Source organism: Labrus bergylta, chromosome 17, assembly GCF_963930695.1.
Source record: "Labrus bergylta chromosome 17, fLabBer1.1, whole genome shotgun sequence".
NCBI classification, from domain to species: Eukaryota; Metazoa; Chordata; class Actinopteri; order Labriformes; family Labridae; genus Labrus; species Labrus bergylta.
In genome coordinates, this window is record NC_089211.1 from 27,270,052 (window position 1) to 27,297,457 (window position 27,406).

The following is a 27,406-nucleotide window of genomic DNA, read 5'->3' on the forward strand; positions in this document are numbered from 1 at the left end:
CGGTTAGAAAACACTTAAAGGGACAGCAAGCTAATGCTAACTGATGAAGCTAACTCAACAGTTTATTCACAGATTATACTAAAAACTTTATTTATAACCTGCTGTGAGGACAATAACTTTATTTATAACCTGCTGTGAGGACAATAACTTTATTTATAACCTGCTGTGAGGACAATAACTTTATTTATAACCTGCTGTACGGACATAGACTTTATTTATAACCTGCTGTACGGACAATAACTTTATTTATAACCTGCTGTGAGGACACAGACTTTATTTATAACCTGCTGTGAGGACAATAACTTTATTTATAACCTGCTGTACGGACATAGACTTTATTTATAACCTGCTGTGAGGACATTAACTTTATTTATAACCTGCTGTGAGGACAATAACTTTATTTATAACCTGCTGTGAGGACAATAACTTTATTTATAACCTGCTGTACGGACATAGACTTTATTTATAACCTGCTGTGAGGACATTAACTTTATTTATAACCTGCTGTGAGGACAATAACTTTATTTATAACCTGCTGTGAGGACAATAACTTTATTTATAACCTGCTGTGAGGACAATAACTTTATTTATAACCTGCTGTGAGGACATAGACTTTATTTATAACCTGCTGTACGGACAATAACTTTATTTATAACCTGCTGTACAGACATAGACTTTATTTATAACCTGCTGTGAGGACATTAACTTTATTTATAACCTGCTGTGAGGACATTAACTTTATTTATAACCTGCTGTGAGGACAATAACTTTATTTATAACCTGCTGTGAGGACATTAACTTTATTTATAACCTGCTGTGAGGACATTAACTTTATTTATAACCTGCTGTGAGGACATAGACTTTATTTATAACCTGCTGTACGGACATAGACTTTATTTATAACCTGCTGTGAGGACATTAACTTTATTTATAACCTGCTGTGAGGACAATAACTTTATTTATAACCTGCTGTGAGGACATTAACTTTATTTATAACCTGCTGTGAGGACATAGACTTTATTTATAACCTGCTGTGAGGACATAGACTTTATTTATAACCTGCTGTGAGGACATTAACTTTATTTATAACCTGCTTTACGGACAATAACTTTATTTATAACCTGCTGTGAGGACATTAACTTTATTTATAACCTGCTGTGAGGACATTAACTTTATTTATAACCTGCTTTACGGACAATAACTTTATTTATAACCTGCTGTACGGACATTAACTTTATTTATAACCTGCTGTGAGGACAATAACTTTATTTATAACCTGCTGTACGGACATAGACTTTATTTATAACCTGCTGTGAGGACAATAACTTTATTTATAACCTGCTGTGAGGACAATAACTTTATTTATAACCTGCTGTGAGGACAATAACTTTATTTATAACCTGCTGTGAGGACATTAACTTTATTTATAACCTGCTGTACGGACAATAACTTTATTTATAACTTGCTGTGAGGACAATAACTTTATTTATAACCTGCTGTGAGGACAATAACTTTATTTATAACCTGCTGTACGGACATAGACTTTATTTATAACCTGCTGTGAGGACATTAACTTTATTTATAACCTGCTGTGAGGACATTAACTTTATTTATAACCTGCTTTATGGACAATAACTTTATTTATAACCTGCTGTGAGGACAATAACTTTATTTATAACCTGCTGTACGGACATTCACTTTATTTATAACCTGCTGTACGGACATTAACTTTATTTATAACCTGCTGTGAGGACAATAACTTTATTTATAACCTGCTGTGAGGACAATAACTTTATTTATAACCTGCTGTACGGACATTAACTTTATTTATAACCTGCTGTACGGACATTAACTTTATTTATAACCTGCTGTACGGACATTCAATTTATTTATAATCTGCTGTGAGGACATTAACTTTATTTATAACCTGCTGTGAGGACAATAACTTTATTTATAACCTGCTGTGAGGACAATAACTTTATTTATAACCTGTTGTACGGACATTAACTTTATTTATAACCTGCTGTACGGACATTAACTTTATTTATAACCTGCTGTGAGGACAATAACTTTATTTATAACCTGCTGTGAGGACATAGAATTTATTTATAACCTGCTGTGAGGACAATAACTTTATTTATAACCTGCTGTACGGACATTAACTTTATTTATAACCTGCTGTACGGACAATAACTTTATTTATAACCTGCTTTACGGACATAGACTTTATTTATAACCTGCTGTGAGGACAATAACTTTATTTAGAACCTGCTGTACGGACATTAACTTTATTTATAATCTGCTGTGAGGACATAGACTTTATTTATAACCTGCTGTACGGACAATAACTTTATTTATAACCTGCTGTACGGACATTAACTCTATTTATAACCTGCTGTACGGACAATAACTTTATTTATAACCTGCTGTGAGGACATAGACTTTATTTATAACCTGCTGTGAGGACATAGACTTTATTTATAACCTGCTGTGAGGACAATAACTATATTTATAACCTGATGTATGGACATTAACTTTATTTATAACCTGCTGTGAGGACAATAACTATATTTATAACCTGATGTATGGACATTAACTTTATTTATAACCTGCTGTACGGACAATAACTTTATTTATAATCTGCTGTGAGGACATTAACTTTATTTATAACCTGCTGTGAGGACAATAACTTTATTTATAACCTGCTGTGAGGACATAGACTTTATTTCTAACCTGCTGTGAGGACAATAACTTTATTTATAACCTGCTGTGAGGACAATAACTTTATTTATAACCTGATGTACGGACATTAACTTTATTTATTACCTGCTGTGAGGACAATAACTTTATTTATAACCTGCTGTGAGGACAATAACTTTATTTATAACCTGCTGTACGGACATTAACTTTATTTATTACCTGCTGTACGGACAATAACTTTATTTATAACCTGCTGTACGGACATTAACTTTATTTATAACCTGCTGTACGGACATTAACTTTATTTATAACCTGCTGTGAGGACAATAACTTTATTTATAACCTGCTGTGAGGACAATAACTTTATTTATAACCTGATGTACGGACATTAACTTTATTTATAACCTGCTTTACGGACAAGAACTTTATTTATAACCTGCTGTGAGGACATAGACTTTATTTATAACCTGCTGTGAGGACAATAACTTTATTTATAACCTGATGTACGGACATTAACTTTATTTATAACCTGCTTTACGGACAAGAACTTTATTTATAACCTGCTGTGAGGACATAGACTTTATTTATAACCTGCTGTGAGGACAATAACTTTATTTATAACCTGCTGTGAGGACAATAACTTTATTTATAACCTGCTGTACAGACATAGACTTTATTTATAACCTGCTGTGAGGACAATAACTTTATTTATAACCTGCTGTGAGGACAATAACTTTATTTATAACCTGATGTACGGACATTAACTTTATTTATAACCTGCTGTACGGACATTAACTTTATTTATAACCTGCTGTACGGACAATAACTTTATTTATAACCTGCTGTACGGACAATAACTTTATTTATAACCTGCTGTACGGACAATAACTTTATTTATAACCTGCTGTACGGACATAGACTTTATTTATAACCTGCTGTGAGGACAATAACTTTATTTATAACCTGCTGTACGGACATAGACTTTATTTATAACCTGCTGTGAGGACACAGACTTTATTTATAACCTGCTGTGAGGACAATAACTTTATTTATAACCTGCTGTACGGACATAAGACTTTATTTATAACCTGCTGTGAGGACATTAACTTTATTTATAACCTGCTGTGAGGACATTAACTTTATTTATAACCTGCTGTGAGGACAATAACTTTATTTATAACCTGATGTACGGACATTAACTTTATTTATAACTTGCTGTACGGACATTAACTTTATTTATAACCTGCTGTGAGGACAATAACTTTATTTATAACCTGCTGTGAGGACAATAACTTTATTTATAACCTGCTGTACGGACATTAACTTTATTTATAACTTGCTGTACGGACATTAACTTTATTTATAACCTGCTGTGAGGACAATAACTTTATTTATAACCTGCTGTGAGGACAATAACTTTATTTATAACCTGCTGTACGGACATTAACTTTATTTATAACCTGCTGTACGGACAATAAATTTATTTATAACCTGCTGTGAGGACATTAACTTTATTTATAACCTGCTGTACGGACAATAACTTTATTTATAACCTGCTGTGAGGACAATAACTTTATTTATAACCTGCTGTACGGACATAGACTTTATTTATAACCTGCTGTACGGACATTAACTTTATTTATAACTTGCTGTACGGACATTAACTTTATTTATAACCTGCTGTGAGGACAATAACTTTATTTATAACCTGCTGTGAGGACAATAACTTTATTTATAACCTGCTGTACGGACATAGACTTTATTTATAACCTGCTGTGAGGACATTAACTTTATTTATAACCTGCTGTGAGGACATAGACTTTATTTATAACCTGCTGTGAGGACATAGACTTTATTTATAACCTGCTGTGAGGACATTAACTTTAATTATAACCTGCTGTACGGACAATAACTTTATTTATAACCTGCTGTGAGGACAATAACTTTATTTATAACCTGCTGTGAGGACAATAACTTTATTTATAACCTGATGTACGGACATTAACTTTATTTATAACCTGCTGTACGGACATTAACTTTATTTATAACCTGCTGTGAGGACATTAACTTTATTTATAACCTGCTGTACGGACATTCACTTTATTTATAACCTGCTGTGAGGACAATAACTTTATTTATAACCTGATGTACGGACATTAACTTTATTTATAATCTGCTGTGAGGACATTAACTTTATTTATAACCTGCTTTACGGACAATAACTTTATTTATAACCTGCTGTGAGGACAATAACTTTATTTATAACCTGCTGTACGGACATTAACTTTATTTATAACCTGCTGTACGGACATTCACTTTATTTATAACCTGCTGTGAGGACAATAACTTTATTTATAATCTGCTGTGAGGACATAGACTTTATTTATAACCTGCTGTGAGGACAATAACTTTATTTATAACCTGCTGTACGGACATTAACTTTATTTATAATCTGCTGTGAGGACATAGACTTTATTTATAACCTGCTGTACGGACAATAACTTTATTTATAACCTGCTGTACGGACATTAACTTTATTTATAACCTGCTGTACGGACAATAAATTTATTTATAACCTGCTGTGAGGACAATAACTATTTATAACCTGCTGTGAGGACATAGACTCTATTTATAACCTGCTGTACGGACATTAACTTTATTTATTACCTGCTGTGAGGACAATAACTTTATTTATAACCTGCTGTGAGGACAATAACTATATTTATAACCTGATGTACGGACATTAACTTTATTTATAACCTGCTGTGAGGACATAGACTTTATTTATAACCTGCTGTGAGGACAATAACTTTATTTATAACCTGCTTTACGGACAATAACTTTATTTATAACCTGCTGTACGGACAATAACTTTATTTATAACCTGCTGTACGGACAATAACTTTATTTATAACCTGCTGTGAGGACACAGACTTTATTTATAACCTGCTGTGAGGACAATAACTTTATTTATAACCTGCTGTACGGACATAGACTTTATTTATAACCTGCTGTGAGGACATTAACTTTATTTATAACCTGCTGTGAGGACAATAACTTTATTTATAACCTGCTGTGAGGACATTAACTTTATTTATAACCTGCTGTGAGGACATAGACTTTATTTATAACCTGCTGTGAGGACATAGACTTTATTTATAACCTGCTGTACGGACAATAACTTTATTTATAACCTGCTGTACGGACATAGACTTTATTTATAACCTGCTGTGAGGACATTAACTTTATTTATAACCTGCTGTGAGGACATTAACTTTATTTATAACCTGCTGTGAGGACAATAACTTTATTTATAACCTGCTGTGAGGACATTAACTTTATTTATAACCTGCTGTGAGGACATTAACTTTATTTATAACCTGCTGTGAGGACATAGACTTTATTTATAACCTGCTGTACGGACATAGACTTTATTTATAACCTGCTGTGAGGACATTAACTTTATTTATAACCTGCTGTGAGGACAATAACTTTATTTATAACCTGCTGTGAGGACATTAACTTTATTTATAACCTGCTGTGAGGACATAGACTTTATTTATAACCTGCTGTGAGGACATAGACTTTATTTATAACCTGCTGTACGGACATTAACTTTATTTATAACCTGCTGTACGGACATAGACTTTATTTATAACCTGCTGTGAGGACATTAACTTTATTTATAACCTGCTGTGAGGACAATAACTTTATTTATAACCTGCTGTGAGGACATAGACTTTATTTATAACCTGCTGTACGGACAATAACTTTATTTATAACTTGCTGTGAGGACAATAACTTTATTTATAACCTGCTGTACGGACAATAACTTTATTTATAACTTGCTGTGAGGACAATAACTTTATTTATAACCTGCTGTGAGGACAATAACTTTATTTATAACCTGCTGTACGGACATAGACTTTATTTATAACCTGCTGTGAGGACAATAACTTTATTTATAACCTGCTGTGAGGACAATAACTTTATTTATAACCTGCTGTGAGGACAATAACTTTATTTATAACCTGCTGTGAGGACATTAACTTTATTTATAACCTGCTGTACGGACAATAACTTTATTTATAACCTGCTGTACGGACAATAAATTTATTTATAACCTGCTGTGAGGACATTAACTTTATTTATAACCTGCTGTACGGACAATAACTTTATTTATAACCTGCTGTGAGGACAATAACTTTATTTATAACCTGCTGTACGGACATAGACTTTATTTATAACCTGCTGTACGGACATTAACTTTATTTATAACTTGCTGTACGGACATTAACTTTATTTATAACCTGCTGTGAGGACAATAACTTTATTTATAACCTGCTGTGAGGACAATAACTTTATTTATAACCTGCTGTACGGACATAGACTTTATTTATAACCTGCTGTGAGGACATTAACTTTATTTATAACCTGCTGTGAGGACATAGACTTTATTTATAACCTGCTGTGAGGACATAGACTTTATTTATAACCTGCTGTGAGGACATTAACTTTAATTATAACCTGCTGTACGGACAATAACTTTATTTATAACCTGCTGTGAGGACAATAACTTTATTTATAACCTGCTGTGAGGACAATAACTTTATTTATAACCTGATGTACGGACATTAACTTTATTTATAACCTGCTGTACGGACATTAACTTTATTTATAACCTGCTGTGAGGACATTAACTTTATTTATAACCTGCTGTACGGACATTCACTTTATTTATAACCTGCTGTGAGGACAATAACTTTATTTATAACCTGATGTACGGACATTAACTTTATTTATAATCTGCTGTGAGGACATTAACTTTATTTATAACCTGCTTTACGGACAATAACTTTATTTATAACCTGCTGTGAGGACAATAACTTTATTTATAACCTGCTGTACGGACATTAACTTTATTTATAACCTGCTGTACGGACATTCACTTTATTTATAACCTGCTGTGAGGACAATAACTTTATTTATAATCTGCTGTGAGGACATAGACTTTATTTATAACCTGCTGTGAGGACAATAACTTTATTTATAACCTGCTGTACGGACATTAACTTTATTTATAATCTGCTGTGAGGACATAGACTTTATTTATAACCTGCTGTACGGACAATAACTTTATTTATAACCTGCTGTACGGACATTAACTTTATTTATAACCTGCTGTACGGACAATAAATTTATTTATAACCTGCTGTGAGGACAATAACTATTTATAACCTGCTGTACGGACATTAACTTTATTTATTACCTGCTGTGAGGACAATAACTTTATTTATAACCTGCTGTGAGGACAATAACTATATTTATAACCTGATGTACGGACATTAACTTTATTTATAACCTGCTGTGAGGACATAGACTTTATTTATAACCTGCTGTGAGGACAATAACTTTATTTATAACCTGCTTTACGGACAATAACTTTATTTATAACCTGCTGTACGGACAATAACTTTATTTATAACCTGCTGTACGGACAATAACTTTATTTATAACCTGCTGTGAGGACAATAACTTTATTTATAACCTGCTGTGAGGACAATAACTTTATTTATAACCTGCTGTGAGGACATAGACTTTATTTATAACCTGCTGTGAGGACATAGACTTTATTTATAACCTGCTGTACGGACAATAACTTTATTTATAACCTGCTGTACGGACATAGACTTTATTTATAACCTGCTGTGAGGACATTAACTTTATTTATAACCTGCTGTGAGGACATTAACTTTATTTATAACCTGCTGTGAGGACAATAACTTTATTTATAACCTGCTGTGAGGACATTAACTTTATTTATAACCTGCTGTGAGGACATTAACTTTATTTATAACCTGCTGTGAGGACATAGACTTTATTTATAACCTGCTGTACGGACATAGACTTTATTTATAACCTGCTGTGAGGACATTAACTTTATTTATAACCTGCTGTGAGGACAATAACTTTATTTATAACCTGCTGTGAGGACATTAACTTTATTTATAACCTGCTGTGAGGACATAGACTTTATTTATAACCTGCTGTGAGGACATAGACTTTATTTATAACCTGCTGTACGGACATTAACTTTATTTATAACCTGCTGTACGGACATAGACTTTATTTATAACCTGCTGTGAGGACATTAACTTTATTTATAACCTGCTGTGAGGACAATAACTTTATTTATAACCTGCTGTGAGGACATAGACTTTATTTATAACCTGCTGTACGGACAATAACTTTATTTATAACTTGCTGTGAGGACAATAACTTTATTTATAACCTGCTGTACGGACAATAACTTTATTTATAACTTGCTGTGAGGACAATAACTTTATTTATAACCTGCTGTGAGGACAATAACTTTATTTATAACCTGCTGTACGGACATAGACTTTATTTATAACCTGCTGTGAGGACAATAACTTTATTTATAACCTGCTGTGAGGACAATAACTTTATTTATAACCTGCTGTGAGGACAATAACTTTATTTATAACCTGCTGTGAGGACATTAACTTTATTTATAACCTGCTGTACGGACAATAACTTTATTTATAACTTGCTGTGAGGACAATAACTTTATTTATAACCTGCTGTGAGGACAATAACTTTATTTATAACCTGCTGTACGGACATAGACTTTATTTATAACCTGCTGTGAGGACATTAACTTTATTTATAACCTGCTGTGAGGACATTAACTTTATTTATAACCTGCTTTATGGACAATAACTTTATTTATAACCTGCTGTGAGGACAATAACTTTATTTATAACCTGCTGTACGGACATTCACTTTATTTATAACCTGCTGTACGGACATTAACTTTATTTATAACCTGCTGTGAGGACAATAACTTTATTTATAACCTGCTGTGAGGACAATAACTTTATTTATAACCTGCTGTACGGACATTAACTTTATTTATAACCTGCTGTGAGGACAATAACTTTATTTATAACCTGCTGTGAGGACATAGAATTTATTTATAACCTGCTGTGAGGACAATAACTTTATTTATAACCTGCTGTACGGACATTAACTTTATTTATAACCTGCTGTACGGACAATAACTTTATTTATAACCTGCTTTACGGACATAGACTTTATTTATAACCTGCTGTGAGGACAATAACTTTATTTAGAACCTGCTGTACGGACATTAACTTTATTTATAATCTGCTGTGAGGACATAGACTTTATTTATAACCTGCTGTACGGACAATAACTTTATTTATAACCTGCTGTACGGACATTAACTCTATTTATAACCTGCTGTACGGACAATAACTTTATTTATAACCTGCTGTGAGGACATAGACTTTATTTATAACCTGCTGTGAGGACATAGACTTTATTTATAACCTGCTGTGAGGACAATAACTATATTTATAACCTGATGTATGGACATTAACTTTATTTATAACCTGCTGTGAGGACAATAACTATATTTATAACCTGATGTATGGACATTAACTTTATTTATAACCTGCTGTGAGGACATAGACTTTATTTATAACCTGCTGTACGGACAATAACTTTATTTATAATCTGCTGTGAGGACATTAACTTTATTTATAACCTGCTGTGAGGACAATAACTTTATTTATAACCTGCTGTGAGGACATAGACTTTATTTCTAACCTGCTGTGAGGACAATAACTTTATTTATAACCTGCTGTGAGGACAATAACTTTATTTATAACCTGATGTACGGACATTAACTTTATTTATTACCTGCTGTGAGGACAATAACTTTATTTATAACCTGCTGTGAGGACAATAACTTTATTTATAACCTGCTGTACGGACATTAACTTTATTTATTACCTGCTGTACGGACAATAACTTTATTTATAACCTGCTGTACGGACATTAACTTTATTTATAACCTGCTGTACGGACATTAACTTTATTTATAACCTGCTGTGAGGACAATAACTTTATTTATAACCTGCTGTGAGGACAATAACTTTATTTATAACCTGATGTACGGACATTAACTTTATTTATAACCTGCTTTACGGACAAGAACTTTATTTATAACCTGCTGTGAGGACATAGACTTTATTTATAACCTGCTGTGAGGACAATAACTTTATTTATAACCTGCTGTGAGGACAATAACTTTATTTATAACCTGCTGTACAGACATAGACTTTATTTATAACCTGCTGTGAGGACAATAACTTTATTTATAACCTGCTGTGAGGACAATAACTTTATTTATAACCTGATGTACGGACATTAACTTTATTTATAACCTGCTGTACGGACATTAACTTTATTTATAACCTGCTGTACGGACAATAACTTTATTTATAACCTGCTGTACGGACAATAACTTTATTTATAACCTGCTGTACGGACAATAACTTTATTTATAACCTGCTGTACGGACATAGACTTTATTTATAACCTGCTGTGAGGACAATAACTTTATTTATAACCTGCTGTACGGACATAGACTTTATTTATAACCTGCTGTGAGGACACAGACTTTATTTATAACCTGCTGTGAGGACAATAACTTTATTTATAACCTGCTGTGAGGACATTAACTTTATTTATAACCTGCTGTGAGGACATTAACTTTATTTATAACCTGCTGTGAGGACATTAACTTTATTTATAACCTGCTGTGAGGACATAGACTTTATTTATAACCTGCTGTGAGGACATAGACTTTATTTATAACCTGCTGTACGGACATTAACTTTATTTATAACCTGCTGTACGGACATAGACTTTATTTATAACCTGCTGTGAGGACATTAACTTTATTTATAACCTGCTGTGAGGACAATAACTTTATTTATAACCTGCTGTGAGGACATAGACTTTATTTATAACCTGCTGTACGGACAATAACTTTATTTATAACTTGCTGTGAGGACAATAACTTTATTTATAACCTGCTGTACGGACAATAACTGTATTTATAACTTGCTGTGAGGACAATAACTTTATTTATAACCTGCTGTGAGGACAATAACTTTATTTATAACCTGCTGTACGGACATAGACTTTATTTATAACCTGCTGTGAGGACAATAACTTTATTTATAACCTGCTGTGAGGACAATAACTTTATTTATAACCTGCTGTGAGGACAATAACTTTATTTATAACCTGCTGTGAGGACATTAACTTTATTTATAACCTGCTGTACGGACAATAACTTTATTTATAACTTGCTGTGAGGACAATAACTTTATTTATAACCTGCTGTGAGGACAATAACTTTATTTATAACCTGCTGTACGGACATAGACTTTATTTATAACCTGCTGTGAGGACATTAACTTTATTTATAACCTGCTGTGAGGACATTAACTTTATTTATAACCTGCTTTATGGACAATAACTTTATTTATAACCTGCTGTGAGGACAATAACTTTATTTATAACCTGCTGTACGGACATTCACTTTATTTATAACCTGCTGTGAGGACAATAACTTTATTTATAACCTGCTGTGAGGACAATAACTTTATTTATAACCTGCTGTACGGACATTAACTTTATTTATAACCTGCTGTACGGACATTAACTTTATTTATAACCTGCTGTACGGACATTCAATTTATTTATAATCTGCTGTGAGGACATTAACTTTATTTATAACCTGCTGTGAGGACAATAACTTTATTTATAACCTGCTGTGAGGACAATAACTTTATTTATAACCTGTTGTACGGACATTAACTTTATTTATAACCTGCTGTACGGACATTAACTTTATTTATAACCTGCTGTGAGGACAATAACTTTATTTATAACCTGCTGTGAGGACATAGAATTTATTTATAACCTGCTGTGAGGACAATAACTTTATTTATAACCTGCTGTACGGACATTAACTTTATTTATAACCTGCTGTACGGACAATAACTTTATTTATAACCTGCTTTACGGACATAGACTTTATTTATAACCTGCTGTGAGGACAATAACTTTATTTAGAACCTGCTGTACGGACATTAACTTTATTTATAATCTGCTGTGAGGACATAGACTTTATTTATAACCTGCTGTACGGACAATAACTTTATTTATAACCTGCTGTACGGACATTAACTCTATTTATAACCTGCTGTACGGACAATAACTTTATTTATAACCTGCTGTGAGGACATAGACTTTATTTATAACCTGCTGTGAGGACATAGACTTTATTTATAACCTGCTGTGAGGACAATAACTATATTTATAACCTGATGTATGGACATTAACTTTATTTATAACCTGCTGTGAGGACAATAACTATATTTATAACCTGATGTATGGACATTAACTTTATTTATAACCTGCTGTGAGGACATAGACTTTATTTATAACCTGCTGTACGGACAATAACTTTATTTATAATCTGCTGTGAGGACATTAACTTTATTTATAACCTGCTGTGAGGACAATAACTTTATTTATAACCTGCTGTGAGGACATAGACTTTATTTCTAACCTGCTGTGAGGACAATAACTTTATTTATAACCTGCTGTGAGGACAATAACTTTATTTATAACCTGATGTACGGACATTAACTTTATTTATTACCTGCTGTGAGGACAATAACTTTATTTATAACCTGCTGTGAGGACAATAACTTTATTTATAACCTGCTGTACGGACATTAACTTTATTTATTACCTGCTGTACGGACAATAACTTTATTTATAACCTGCTGTACGGACATTAACTTTATTTATAACCTGCTGTACGGACATTAACTTTATTTATAACCTGCTGTGAGGACAATAACTTTATTTATAACCTGCTGTGAGGACAATAACTTTATTTATAACCTGATGTACGGACATTAACTTTATTTATAACCTGCTTTACGGACAAGAACTTTATTTATAACCTGCTGTGAGGACATAGACTTTATTTATAACCTGCTGTGAGGACAATAACTTTATTTATAACCTGCTGTGAGGACAATAACTTTATTTATAACCTGCTGTACAGACATAGACTTTATTTATAACCTGCTGTGAGGACAATAACTTTATTTATAACCTGCTGTGAGGACAATAACTTTATTTATAACCTGATGTACGGACATTAACTTTATTTATAACCTGCTGTACGGACATTAACTTTATTTATAACCTGCTGTACGGACAATAACTTTATTTATAACCTGCTGTACGGACATAGACTTTATTTATAACCTGCTGTGAGGACAATAACTTTATTTATAACCTGCTGTACGGACATAGACTTTATTTATAACCTGCTGTGAGGACACAGACTTTATTTATAACCTGCTGTGAGGACAATAACTTTATTTATAACCTGCTGTGAGGACATTAACTTTATTTATAACCTGCTGTGAGGACATTAACTTTATTTATAACCTGCTGTGAGGACAATAACTTTATTTATAACCTGATGTACGGACATTAACTTTATTTATAACTTGCTGTACGGACATTAACTTTATTTATAACCTGCTGTGAGGACAATAACTTTATTTATAACCTGCTGTGAGGACAATAACTTTATTTATAACCTGCTGTACGGACATTAACTTTATTTATAACTTGCTGTACGGACATTAACTTTATTTATAACCTGCTGTGAGGACAATAACTTTATTTATAACCTGCTGTGAGGACAATAACTTTATTTATAACCTGCTGTACGGACATTAACTTTATTTATAACCTGCTGTACGGACAATAAATTTATTTATAACCTGCTGTGAGGACATTAACTTTATTTATAACCTGCTGTACGGACAATAACTTTATTTATAACCTGCTGTGAGGACAATAACTTTATTTATAACCTGCTGTACGGACATAGACTTTATTTATAACCTGCTGTACGGACATTAACTTTATTTATAACTTGCTGTACGGACATGAACTTTATTTATAACCTGCTGTGAGGACAATAACTTTATTTATAACCTGCTGTGAGGACAATAACTTTATTTATAACCTGCTGTACGGACATAGACTTTATTTATAACCTGCTGTGAGGACATTAACTTTATTTATAACCTGCTGTGAGGACATAGACTTTATTTATAACCTGCTGTGAGGACATAGACTTTATTTATAACCTGCTGTGAGGACATTAACTTTAATTATAACCTGCTGTACGGACAATAACTTTATTTATAACCTGCTGTGAGGACAATAACTTTATTTATAACCTGCTGTGAGGACAATAACTTTATTTATAACCTGATGTACGGACATTAACTTTATTTATAACCTGCTGTACGGACATTAACTTTATTTATAACCTGCTGTGAGGACATTAACTTTATTTATAACCTGCTTTACGGACATTCACTTTATTTATATCCTGCTGTGAGGACAATAACTTTATTTATAACCTGCTGTACGGACATTAACTTTATTTATAACCTGCTGTACGGACATTCACTTTATTTATAACCTGCTGTACGGACATTAACTTTATTTATAACCTGCTGTGAGGACAATAACTTTATTTATAACCTGATGTACGGACATTAACTTTATTTATAATCTGCTGTGAGGACATTAACTTTATTTATAACCTGCTTTACGGACAATAACTTTATTTATAACCTGCTGTGAGGACAATAACTTTATTTATAACCTGCTGTACGGACATTAACTTTATTTATAACCTGCTGTACGGACATTCACTTTATTTATAACCTGCTGTGAGGACAATAACTTTATTTATAACCTGCTGTGAGGACATAGACTTTATTTATAACCTGCTGTGAGGACAATAACTTTATTTATAACCTGCTGTACGGACATTAACTTTATTTATAATCTGCTGTGAGGACATAGACTTTATTTATAACCTGCTGTACGGACAATAACTTTATTTATAACCTGCTGTACGGACATTAACTTTATTTATAACCTGCTGTACGGACAATAAATTTATTTATAACCTGCTGTGAGGACAATAACTATTTATAACCTGCTGTGAGGACATAGACTCTATTTATAACCTGCTGTGAGGACAATAACTTTATTTATAACCTGCTGTGAGGACAATAACTATATTTATAACCTGATGTACGGACATTAACTTTATTTATAACCTGCTGTGAGGACATAGACTTTATTTATAACCTGCTGTGAGGACAATAACTTTATTTATAACCTGCTTTACGGACAATGACTTTATTTATAACCTGCTGTACGGACAATAACTTTATTTATAACCTGCTGTGAGGACATTAACTTTAATTATAACCTGCTGTACGGACAATAACTTTATTTATAACCTGCTGTGAGGACAATAACTTTATTTATAACCTGCTGTGAGGACATAGACTTTATTTATAACCTGCTGTACGGACAATAACTTTATTTATAATCTGCTGTGAGGACATTAACTTTATTTATAACCTGATGTACGGACAATAACTTTATTTATAACCTGCTGTGAGGACAATAACTTTATTTATAACCTGCTGTGAGGACATTAACTTTATTTATAACCTGCTTTACGGACATTCACTTTATTTATATCCTGCTGTGAGGACATTAACTTTATTTATAACCTGCTGTACGGACATTAACTTTATTTATAACCTGCTGTACGGACAATAACTTTATTTATAACCTGCTGTACGGACATAGACTTTATTTATAACCTGCTGTACGGACATAGACTTTATTTATAACCTGCTTTACGGACAATAACTTTATTTATAACCTGCTGTACGGACATAGACTTAATTATAACCTGCTGTACGGACAATAACTTTATTTATAACCTGCTGTACGGACAATAACTTTATTTATAACCTGCTGTGAGGACAATAACTTTATTTATAACCTGCTGTGAGGACATAGACTTTATTTATAACCTGCTGTGAGGACAATAACTTTATTTATAACCTGCTGTGAGGACAATAACTTTATTTATAACCTGATGTACGGACATTAACTTTATTTATAACCTGCTGTGAGGACATAGACTTTATTTATAACCTGCTGTGAGGACAATAACTTTATTTACAACCTGCTGTGAGGACAATAACTTTATTTATAACCTGATGTACGGACATTAACTTTATTTATAACCTGCTGTACGGACATTAACTTTATTTATAACCTGCTGTGAGGACAATAACTTTATTTATAACCTGCTGTACGGACATAGACTTTATTTATAACCTGCTGTGAGGACAATAACTTTATTTATAACCTGCTGTGAGGACAATAACTTTATTTATAACCTGCTGTGAGGACAATAACTTTATTTATAACCTGCTGTACGGACATTAACTTTATTTATAACCTGCTGTGAGGACAATAACTTTATTTACAACCTGCTGTGAGGACAATAACTTTATTTATAACCTGATGTACGGACATTAACTTTATTTATAACTTGCTGTACGGACATTAACTTTATTTATAACCTGCTGTGAGGACAATAACTTTATTTATAACCTGCTGTGAGGACATTAACTTTATTTATAACCTGCTGTGAGGACAATAACTTTATTTATAACCTGCTGTGAGGACATAGACTCTATTTATAACCTGCTGTGAGGACAATAACTTTATTTATAACCTGCTGTGAGGACAATAACTTTATTTATAACCTGCTGTGAGGACAATAACTTTATTTATAACCTGCTGTACGGACAATAACTTTATTTATAACCTGCTGTGAGGACATTAACTTTATTTATAACCTGCTGTACGGACATTAACTTTATTTATAACCTGCTGTGAGGACAATAACTTTATTTATAACCTGATGTACGGACATTAACTTTATTTATAACTTGCTGTACGGACATTAACTTTATTTATAACCTGCTGTGAGGACAATAACTTTATTTATAACCTGCTGTGAGGACAATAACTTTATTTATAACCTGCTGTACGGACATTAACTTTATTTATAACTTGCTGTACGGACATTAACTTTATTTATAACCTGCTGTGAGGACAATAACTTTATTTATAACCTGCTGTGAGGACAATAACTTTATTTATAACCTGCTGTACGGACATTAACTTTATTTATAACCTGCTGTACGGACAATAAATTTATTTATAACCTGCTGTGAGGACATTAACTTTATTTATAACCTGCTGTACGGACAATAACTTTATTTATAACCTGCTGTGAGGACAATAACTTTATTTATAACCTGCTGTACGGACATAGACTTTATTTATAACCTGCTGTACGGACATTAACTTTATTTATAACTTGCTGTACGGACATGAACTTTATTTATAACCTGCTGTGAGGACAATAACTTTATTTATAACCTGCTGTGAGGACAATAACTTTATTTATAACCTGCTGTACGGACATAGACTTTATTTATAACCTGCTGTGAGGACATTAACTTTATTTATAACCTGCTGTGAGGACATAGACTTTATTTATAACCTGCTGTGAGGACATAGACTTTATTTATAACCTGCTGTGAGGACATTAACTTTAATTATAACCTGCTGTACGGACAATAACTTTATTTATAACCTGCTGTGAGGACAATAACTTTATTTATAACCTGCTGTGAGGACAATAACTTTATTTATAACCTGATGTACGGACATTAACTTTATTTATAACCTGCTGTACGGACATTAACTTTATTTATAACCTGCTGTGAGGACATTAACTTTATTTATAACCTGCTTTACGGACATTCACTTTATTTATATCCTGCTGTGAGGACAATAACTTTATTTATAACCTGCTGTACGGACATTAACTTTATTTATAACCTGCTGTACGGACATTCACTTTATTTATAACCTGCTGTACGGACATTAACTTTATTTATAACCTGCTGTGAGGACAATAACTTTATTTATAACCTGATGTACGGACATTAACTTTATTTATAATCTGCTGTGAGGACATTAACTTTATTTATAACCTGCTTTACGGACAATAACTTTATTTATAACCTGCTGTGAGGACAATAACTTTATTTATAACCTGCTGTACGGACATTAACTTTATTTATAACCTGCTGTACGGACATTCACTTTATTTATAACCTGCTGTGAGGACAATAACTTTATTTATAACCTGCTGTGAGGACATAGACTTTATTTATAACCTGCTGTGAGGACAATAACTTTATTTATAACCTGCTGTACGGACATTAACTTTATTTATAATCTGCTGTGAGGACATAGACTTTATTTATAACCTGCTGTACGGACAATAACTTTATTTATAACCTGCTGTACGGACATTAACTTTATTTATAACCTGCTGTACGGACAATAAATTTATTTATAACCTGCTGTGAGGACAATAACTATTTATAACCTGCTGTGAGGACATAGACTCTATTTATAACCTGCTGTGAGGACAATAACTTTATTTATAACCTGCTGTGAGGACAATAACTATATTTATAACCTGATGTACGGACATTAACTTTATTTATAACCTGCTGTGAGGACATAGACTTTATTTATAACCTGCTGTGAGGACAATAACTTTATTTATAACCTGCTTTACGGACAATGACTTTATTTATAACCTGCTGTACGGACAATAACTTTATTTATAACCTGCTGTGAGGACATTAACTTTAATTATAACCTGCTGTACGGACAATAACTTTATTTATAACCTGCTGTGAGGACAATAACTTTATTTATAACCTGCTGTGAGGACATAGACTTTATTTATAACCTGCTGTACGGACAATAACTTTATTTATAATCTGCTGTGAGGACATTAACTTTATTTATAACCTGATGTACGGACAATAACTTTATTTATAACCTGCTGTGAGGACAATAACTTTATTTATAACCTGCTGTGAGGACATTAACTTTATTTATAACCTGCTTTACGGACATTCACTTTATTTATATCCTGCTGTGAGGACATTAACTTTATTTATAACCTGCTGTACGGACATTAACTTTATTTATAACCTGCTGTACGGACAATAACTTTATTTATAACCTGCTGTACGGACATAGACTTTATTTATAACCTGCTGTACGGACATAGACTTTATTTATAACCTGCTTTACGGACAATAACTTTATTTATAACCTGCTGTACGGACATAGACTTAATTATAACCTGCTGTACGGACAATAACTTTATTTATAACCTGCTGTACGGACAATAACTTTATTTATAACCTGCTGTGAGGACAATAACTTTATTTATAACCTGCTGTGAGGACATAGACTTTATTTATAACCTGCTGTGAGGACAATAACTTTATTTATAACCTGCTGTGAGGACAATAACTTTATTTATAACCTGATGTACGGACATTAACTTTATTTATAACCTGCTGTGAGGACATAGACTTTATTTATAACCTGCTGTGAGGACAATAACTTTATTTACAACCTGCTGTGAGGACAATAACTTTATTTATAACCTGATGTACGGACATTAACTTTATTTATAACCTGCTGTACGGACATTAACTTTATTTATAACCTGCTGTGAGGACAATAACTTTATTTATAACCTGCTGTACGGACATAGACTTTATTTATAACCTGCTGTGAGGACAATAACTTTATTTATAACCTGCTGTGAGGACAATAACTTTATTTATAACCTGCTGTGAGGACAATAACTTTATTTATAACCTGCTGTACGGACATTAACTTTATTTATAACCTGCTGTGAGGACAATAACTTTATTTACAACCTGCTGTGAGGACAATAACTTTATTTATAACCTGATGTACGGACATTAACTTTATTTATAACTTGCTGTACGGACATTAACTTTATTTATAACCTGCTGTGAGGACAATAACTTTATTTATAACCTGCTGTGAGGACATTAACTTTATTTATAACCTGCTGTGAGGACAATAACTTTATTTATAACCTGCTGTGAGGACATAGACTCTATTTATAACCTGCTGTGAGGACAATAACTTTATTTATAACCTGCTGTGAGGACAATAACTTTATTTATAACCTGCTGTGAGGACAATAACTTTATTTATAACCTGCTGTACGGACAATAACTTTATTTATAACCTGCTGTGAGGACATTAACTTTATTTATAACCTGCTGTACGGACAATAACTTTATTTATAACCTGCTGTACGGACATAGACTTTATTTATAACCTGCTGTACGGACATAGACTTTATTTATAACCTGCTGTACGGACATAGACTTTATTTATAACCTGCTTTACGGACAATAACTTTATTTATAACCTGCTGTACGGACATAGACTTAATTATAACCTGCTGTACGGACAATAACTTTATTTATAACCTGCTGTACGGACAATAACTTTATTTATAACCTGCTGTGAGGACAATAACTTTATTTATAACCTGCTGTGAGGACATAGACTTTATTTATAACCTGCTGTGAGGACAATAACTTTATTTATAACCTGCTGTGAGGACAATAACTTTATTTATAACCTGATGTACGGACATTAACTTTATTTATAACCTGCTGTGAGGACATAGACTTTATTTATAACCTGCTGTGAGGACAATAACTTTATTTACAACCTGCTGTGAGGACAATAACTTTATTTATAACCTGATGTACGGACATTAACTTTATTTATAACCTGCTGTACGGACATTAACTTTATTTATAACCTGCTGTGAGGACAATAACTTTATTTATAACCTGCTGTACGGACATAGACTTTATTTATAACCTGCTGTGAGGACAATAACTTTATTTATAACCTGCTGTGAGGACAATAACTTTATTTATAACCTGCTGTGAGGACAATAACTTTATTTATAACCTGCTGTACGGACATTAACTTTATTTATAACCTGCTGTGAGGACAATAACTTTATTTACAACCTGCTGTGAGGACAATAACTTTATTTATAACCTGATGTACGGACATTAACTTTATTTATAACTTGCTGTACGGACATTAACTTTATTTATAACCTGCTGTGAGGACAATAACTTTATTTATAACCTGCTGTGAGGACAATAACTTTATTTATAACCTGCTGTGAGGACATAGACTTTATTCATAACCTGCTGTGAGGACAATAACTTTATTTATAACCTGCTGTGAAGACAATAACTTTATTTATAACCTGATGTACGGACATTAACTTTATTTATAACCTGCTGTACGGACAATAACTTTATTTATAACCTGCTGTGAGGACAATAACTTTATTTATAACCTGCTGTGAGGACATAGACTTTATTTATAACCTGCTGTGAGGACATAGACTTTATTTATAACCTGCTGTGAGGACAATAACTTTATTTATAACCTGATGTACGGACATTAACTTTATTTATAACCTGCTGTGAGGACATAGACTTTATTTATAACCTGCTGTGAGGACAATAACTTTATTTACAACCTGCTGTGAGGACAATAACTTTATTTATAACCTGATGTACGGACATTAACTTTATTTATAACCTGCTGTACGGACATTAACTTTATTTATAACCTGCTGTGAGGACAATAACTTTATTTATAACCTGCTGTACGGACATAGACTTTATTTATAACCTGCTGTGAGGACAATAACTTTATTTATAACCTGCTGTGAGGACAATAACTTTATTTATAACCTGCTGTGAGGACAATAACTTTATTTATAACCTGCTGTACGGACATTAACTTTATTTATAACCTGCTGTGAGGACAATAACTTTATTTACAACCTGCTGTGAGGACAATAACTTTATTTATAACCTGATGTACGGACATTAACTTTATTTATAACCTGCTGTACGGACAATAACTTTATTTATAACCTGCTGTGAGGACAATAACTTTATTTATAACCTGCTGTACGGACATAGACTTTATTTATAACCTGCTGTGAGGACATTAACTTTATTTATAACCTGCTGTGAGGACATAGACTTTATTTATAACCTGCTGTGAGGACATAGACTTTATTTATAACCTGCTGTGAGGACATTAACTTTATTTATAACCTGCTTTACGGACAATAACTTTATTTATAACCTGCTGTGAGGACAATAACTTTATTTATAACCTGCTGTGAGGACAATAACTTTATTTATAACCTGCTGTGAGGACATAGACTTTATTTATAACCTGCTGTGAGGACAATAACTTTATTTATAACCTGCTGTACGGACATTAACTTTATTTATAATCTGCTGTGAGGACATAGACTTTATTTATAACCTGCTGTACGGACAATAACTTTATTTATAACCTGCTGTACGGACATTAACTTTATTTATAACCTGCTGTACGGACAATAAATTTATTTATAACCTGCTGTGAGGACAATAACTTTATTTATAACCTGCTGTACGGACAATAAATTTATTTATAACCTGCTGTGAGGACAATAACTTTATTTATAACATGCTGTGAGGACATAGACTTTATTTATAACCTGCTGTGAGGACAATAACTTTATTTATAACCTGCTTTACGGACAATAACTTTATTTATAACCTGCTGTGAGGACATAGACTTTATTTATAACCTGCTGTGAGGACAATAACTTTATTTATAACCTGCTTTACGGACAATAACTTTATTTATAACCTGCTGTACGGACAATAACTTTATTTATAACCTGCTGTGAGGACATTAACTTTAATTATAACCTGCTGTACGGACAATAACTTTATTTATAACCTGCTGTGAGGACAATAACTTTATTTATAATCTGCTGTGAGGACATTAACTTTATTTATAACCTGATGTACGGACAATAACTTTATTTATAACCTGCTGTGAGGACAATAACTTTATTTATAACCTGCTGTACGGACAATAACTTTATTTATAACCTGCTGTGAGGACATTAACTTTATTTATAACCTGCTGTGAGGACATTAACTTTATTTATAACCTGCTGTACGGACATTAACTTTATTTATAACCTGCTGTACGGACAATAACTTTATTTATAACCTGCTGTGAGGACATTAACTTTATTTATAACCTGCTGTACGGACAATAACTTTATTTATAACCTGCTGTACGGACAATAACTTTATTTATAACCTGCTGTACGGACATAGACTTTATTTATAACCTGCTGTACGGACATAGACTTTATTTATAACCTGCTTTACGGACAATAACTTTATTTATAACCTGCTGTACGGACATAGACTTAATTATAACCTGCTGTACGGACAATAACTTTATTTATAACCTGCTGTACGGACAATAACTTTATTTATAACCTGCTGTGAGGACAATAACTTTATTTATAACCTGCTGTGAGGACATAGACTTTATTTATAACCTGCTGTGAGGACAATAACTTTATTTATAACCTGCTGTGAGGACAATAACTTTATTTATAACCTGATGTACGGACATTAACTTTATTTATAACCTGCTGTGAGGACATAGACTTTATTTATAACCTGCTGTGAGGACAATAACTTTATTTACAACCTGCTGTGAGGACAATAACTTTATTTATAACCTGATGTACGGACATTAACTTTATTTGTAACCTGCTGTACGGACATTAACTTTATTTATAACCTGCTGTGAGGACAATAACTTTATTTATAACCTGCTGTACGGACATAGACTTTATTTATAACCTGCTGTGAGGACAATAACTTTATTTATAACCTGCTGTACGGACAATAACTTTATTTATAACCTGCTGTACGGACATAGACTTTATTTATAACCTGCTGTACGGACATAGACTTTATTTATAACCTGCTTTACGGACAATAACTTTATTTATAACCTGCTGTACGGACATAGACTTAATTATAACCTGCTGTACGGACAATAACTTTATTTATAACCTGCTGTACGGACAATAACTTTATTTATAACCTGCTGTGAGGACAATAACTTTATTTATAACCTGCTGTGAGGACATAGACTTTATTTATAACCTGCTGTGAGGACAATAACTTTATTTATAACCTGCTGTGAGGACAATAACTTTATTTATAACCTGATGTACGGACATTAACTTTATTTATAACCTGCTGTGAGGACATAGACTTTATTTATAACCTGCTGTGAGGACAATAACTTTATTTACAACCTGCTGTGAGGACAATAACTTTATTTATAACCTGATGTACGGACATTAACTTTATTTATAACCTGCTGTACGGACATTAACTTTATTTATAACCTGCTGTGAGGACAATAACTTTATTTATAACCTGCTGTACGGACATAGACTTTATTTATAACCTGCTGTGAGGACAATAACTTTATTTATAACCTGCTGTGAGGACAATAACTTTATTTATAACCTGCTGTGAGGACAATAACTTTATTTATAACCTGCTGTACGGACATTAACTTTATTTATAACCTGCTGTGAGGACAATAACTTTATTTACAACCTGCTGTGAGGACAATAACTTTATTTATAACCTGATGTACGGACATTAACTTTATTTATAACTTGCTGTACGGACATTAACTTTATTTATAACCTGCTGTGAGGACAATAACTTTATTTATAACCTGCTGTGAGGACATTAACTTTATTTATAACCTGCTGTGAGGATAATAACTTTATTTATAACCTGCTGTGAGGACATAGACTTTATTTATAACCTGCTGTGAGGACAATAACTTTATTTATAACCTGCTGTGAGGACATAGACTTTATTCATAACCTGCTGTGAGGACAATAACTTTATTTATAACCTGCTGTGAAGACAATAACTTTATTTATAACCTGCTGTGAGGACAATAACTTTATTTACAACCTGCTGTGAGGACAATAACTTTATTTATAACCTGATGTACGGACATTAACTTTATTTATAACCTGCTGTACGGACATTAACTTTATTTATAACCTGCTGTGAGGACAATAACTTTATTTATAACCTGCTGTGAGGACAATAACTTTATTTATAACCTGCTGTGAGGATAATAACTTTATTTATAACCTGCTGTGAGGACATAGACTTTATTTATAACCTGCTGTGAGGACAATAACTTTATTTATAACCTGCTGTGAAGACAATAACTTTATTTATAACCTGATGTACGGACATTAACTTTATTTATAACCTGCTGTACGGACATTAACTTTATTTATAACCTGCTGTACGGACAATAACTTTATTTATAACCTGCTGTGAGGACAATAACTTTATTTATAACCTGCTGTACGGACAATAACTTTATTTATAACCTGCTGTGAGGACAATAACTTTATTTATAACCTGCTGTACGGACATTAACTTTATTTATAACCTGCTGTGAGGACAATAACTTTATTTATAACCTGCTGTGAGGACAATAACTTTATTTATAACCTGCTGTACGTACATAGACTTTATTTATAACCTGCTGTACGTACATAGACTTTATTTATAACCTGCTGTGAGGACAATAACTTTATTTATAACCTGCTGTGAGGACAATAACTTTAACATATTAAATGCAGAATAACTTTTCTAACATTTTATTTTTCAGAGTTTCTCGTTGTGTGTTTTGGAGGAAATGCGTCATGATTCGTCAACCAACCGGCGCAAGGGCAAAACCCCCAAACGCCGCCCACCGGCCCCAACCCCGTCGACCTCCAGGACGTCACCCCGCATGCCGAAGCGCAGCGGAGAATCAAGTGAGTGGGACAGAAGTGAGCTAATGGTCGTGTCACAGGAAGAGAGAGAGTAAGAATGTTTTTACATGAAGTCTGAATATCTCTCACCGTCTGCGTCCTCAGGCCGGCCTCCCGTCTCCCCCAAGAAGAGACGCTTTCGACCTGGAACTAAAGCTCTGATGGAGATCAGGAGGTACCAGAAGAGCACCGACCTGCTGCTCAGGAAGGCGCCGTTCTCCCGCCTGGTGAGTCAGATGTCAGCTGACGCTGTGAGGAGACTTCCTGTTTGGTGACGCTGTGTTTCCTGTTGTGTGTTCAGGTGCACGAGGTGTGTCAGAGTTACTCCAGAGACGCTCTGAGGTGGCAGGTGTATGCGCTGCTCGCTCTGCAGGAGGTGAGTGACCTCACAGCGTTACTGTTCTCACCAACGCAGTCTGAGAAACCGTCTTCAAATCTTGATTTCTTCTTCTCCCTCCGTGCAGGCTGCAGAGGCGTTTCTCGTCATGCTCTTTTCAGACGCTAATTTGTGTGCCATCCATGCCAAACGGGTCACCGTGTTCCCCCGGGACATTCAGCTGGCCCGCCGAATCCGTGGAGTGGACAACCTGTGAGGAGGACGCCGCCCTGCCTACTCCTGAATAATGTGTTTTATTATAAAGATGTTGTTTTAAAGATCTGAATGAGTGATGATGTCATGAAATGCACATAATGATACTGTCCTGTGATCGTGTGTTAATAAAATGTTTTTTTACCTGCAGTTTGTTTTTTAAGTTGTCATTGGTTAGGGCGCACGTCCCATGTGTTGAGACTCTCGTCTCGAGCGGTAGGCCCGGGTTCACTTCCACCCGTGGCCCCTTTCCACATGTCATTCCCCGCTCTCTCTCTCTCTGGCTTCAGACTCTATCCACTGTCCTCTCTCTCTCTGGTTTCAGACTCTATCCACTGTCCTCTCTCTCTCTGGTTTCTGACTCTATCCACTGTCCTCTCTCTCTCTCTGGTTTCAGACTCTATCCACTGTCCTCTCTCTCTCTGGTTTCAGACTCTATCCTCTGTCCTCTCTCTCTCTCTCTGGTTTCAGACTCTATCCACTGTCCTCTCTCTCTCTCTCTGGTTTCAGACTCTATCCACTGTCCTCTCTCTCTCTGGTTTCTGACTCTATCCACTGTCCTCTCTCTGTTT

The 27,406-nt window shown here is 33.4% G+C and overlaps 1 protein-coding gene across 1 annotated transcript in view; it reads left to right on the forward strand.

Moving 5' to 3' along the window:
* Window positions 1–26,984, forward strand: part of LOC136183177 (histone H3-like centromeric protein A) — a 27,221-nt gene extending 237 nt beyond the window's left edge. The window contains exons 2-5 of the mRNA XM_065965642.1: window positions 26,101–26,248; window positions 26,351–26,472; window positions 26,547–26,621; window positions 26,710–26,984. Coding sequence (XP_065821714.1) covers window positions 26,128–26,248; window positions 26,351–26,472; window positions 26,547–26,621; window positions 26,710–26,838 — 447 coding nt within the window. The 5' untranslated portion in view covers window positions 26,101–26,127 and the 3' untranslated portion in view covers window positions 26,839–26,984. The remainder of the gene's footprint in view (window positions 1–26,100; window positions 26,249–26,350; window positions 26,473–26,546; window positions 26,622–26,709) is intronic.
* Window positions 26,985–27,406: the final 422 nt, after the last annotated feature.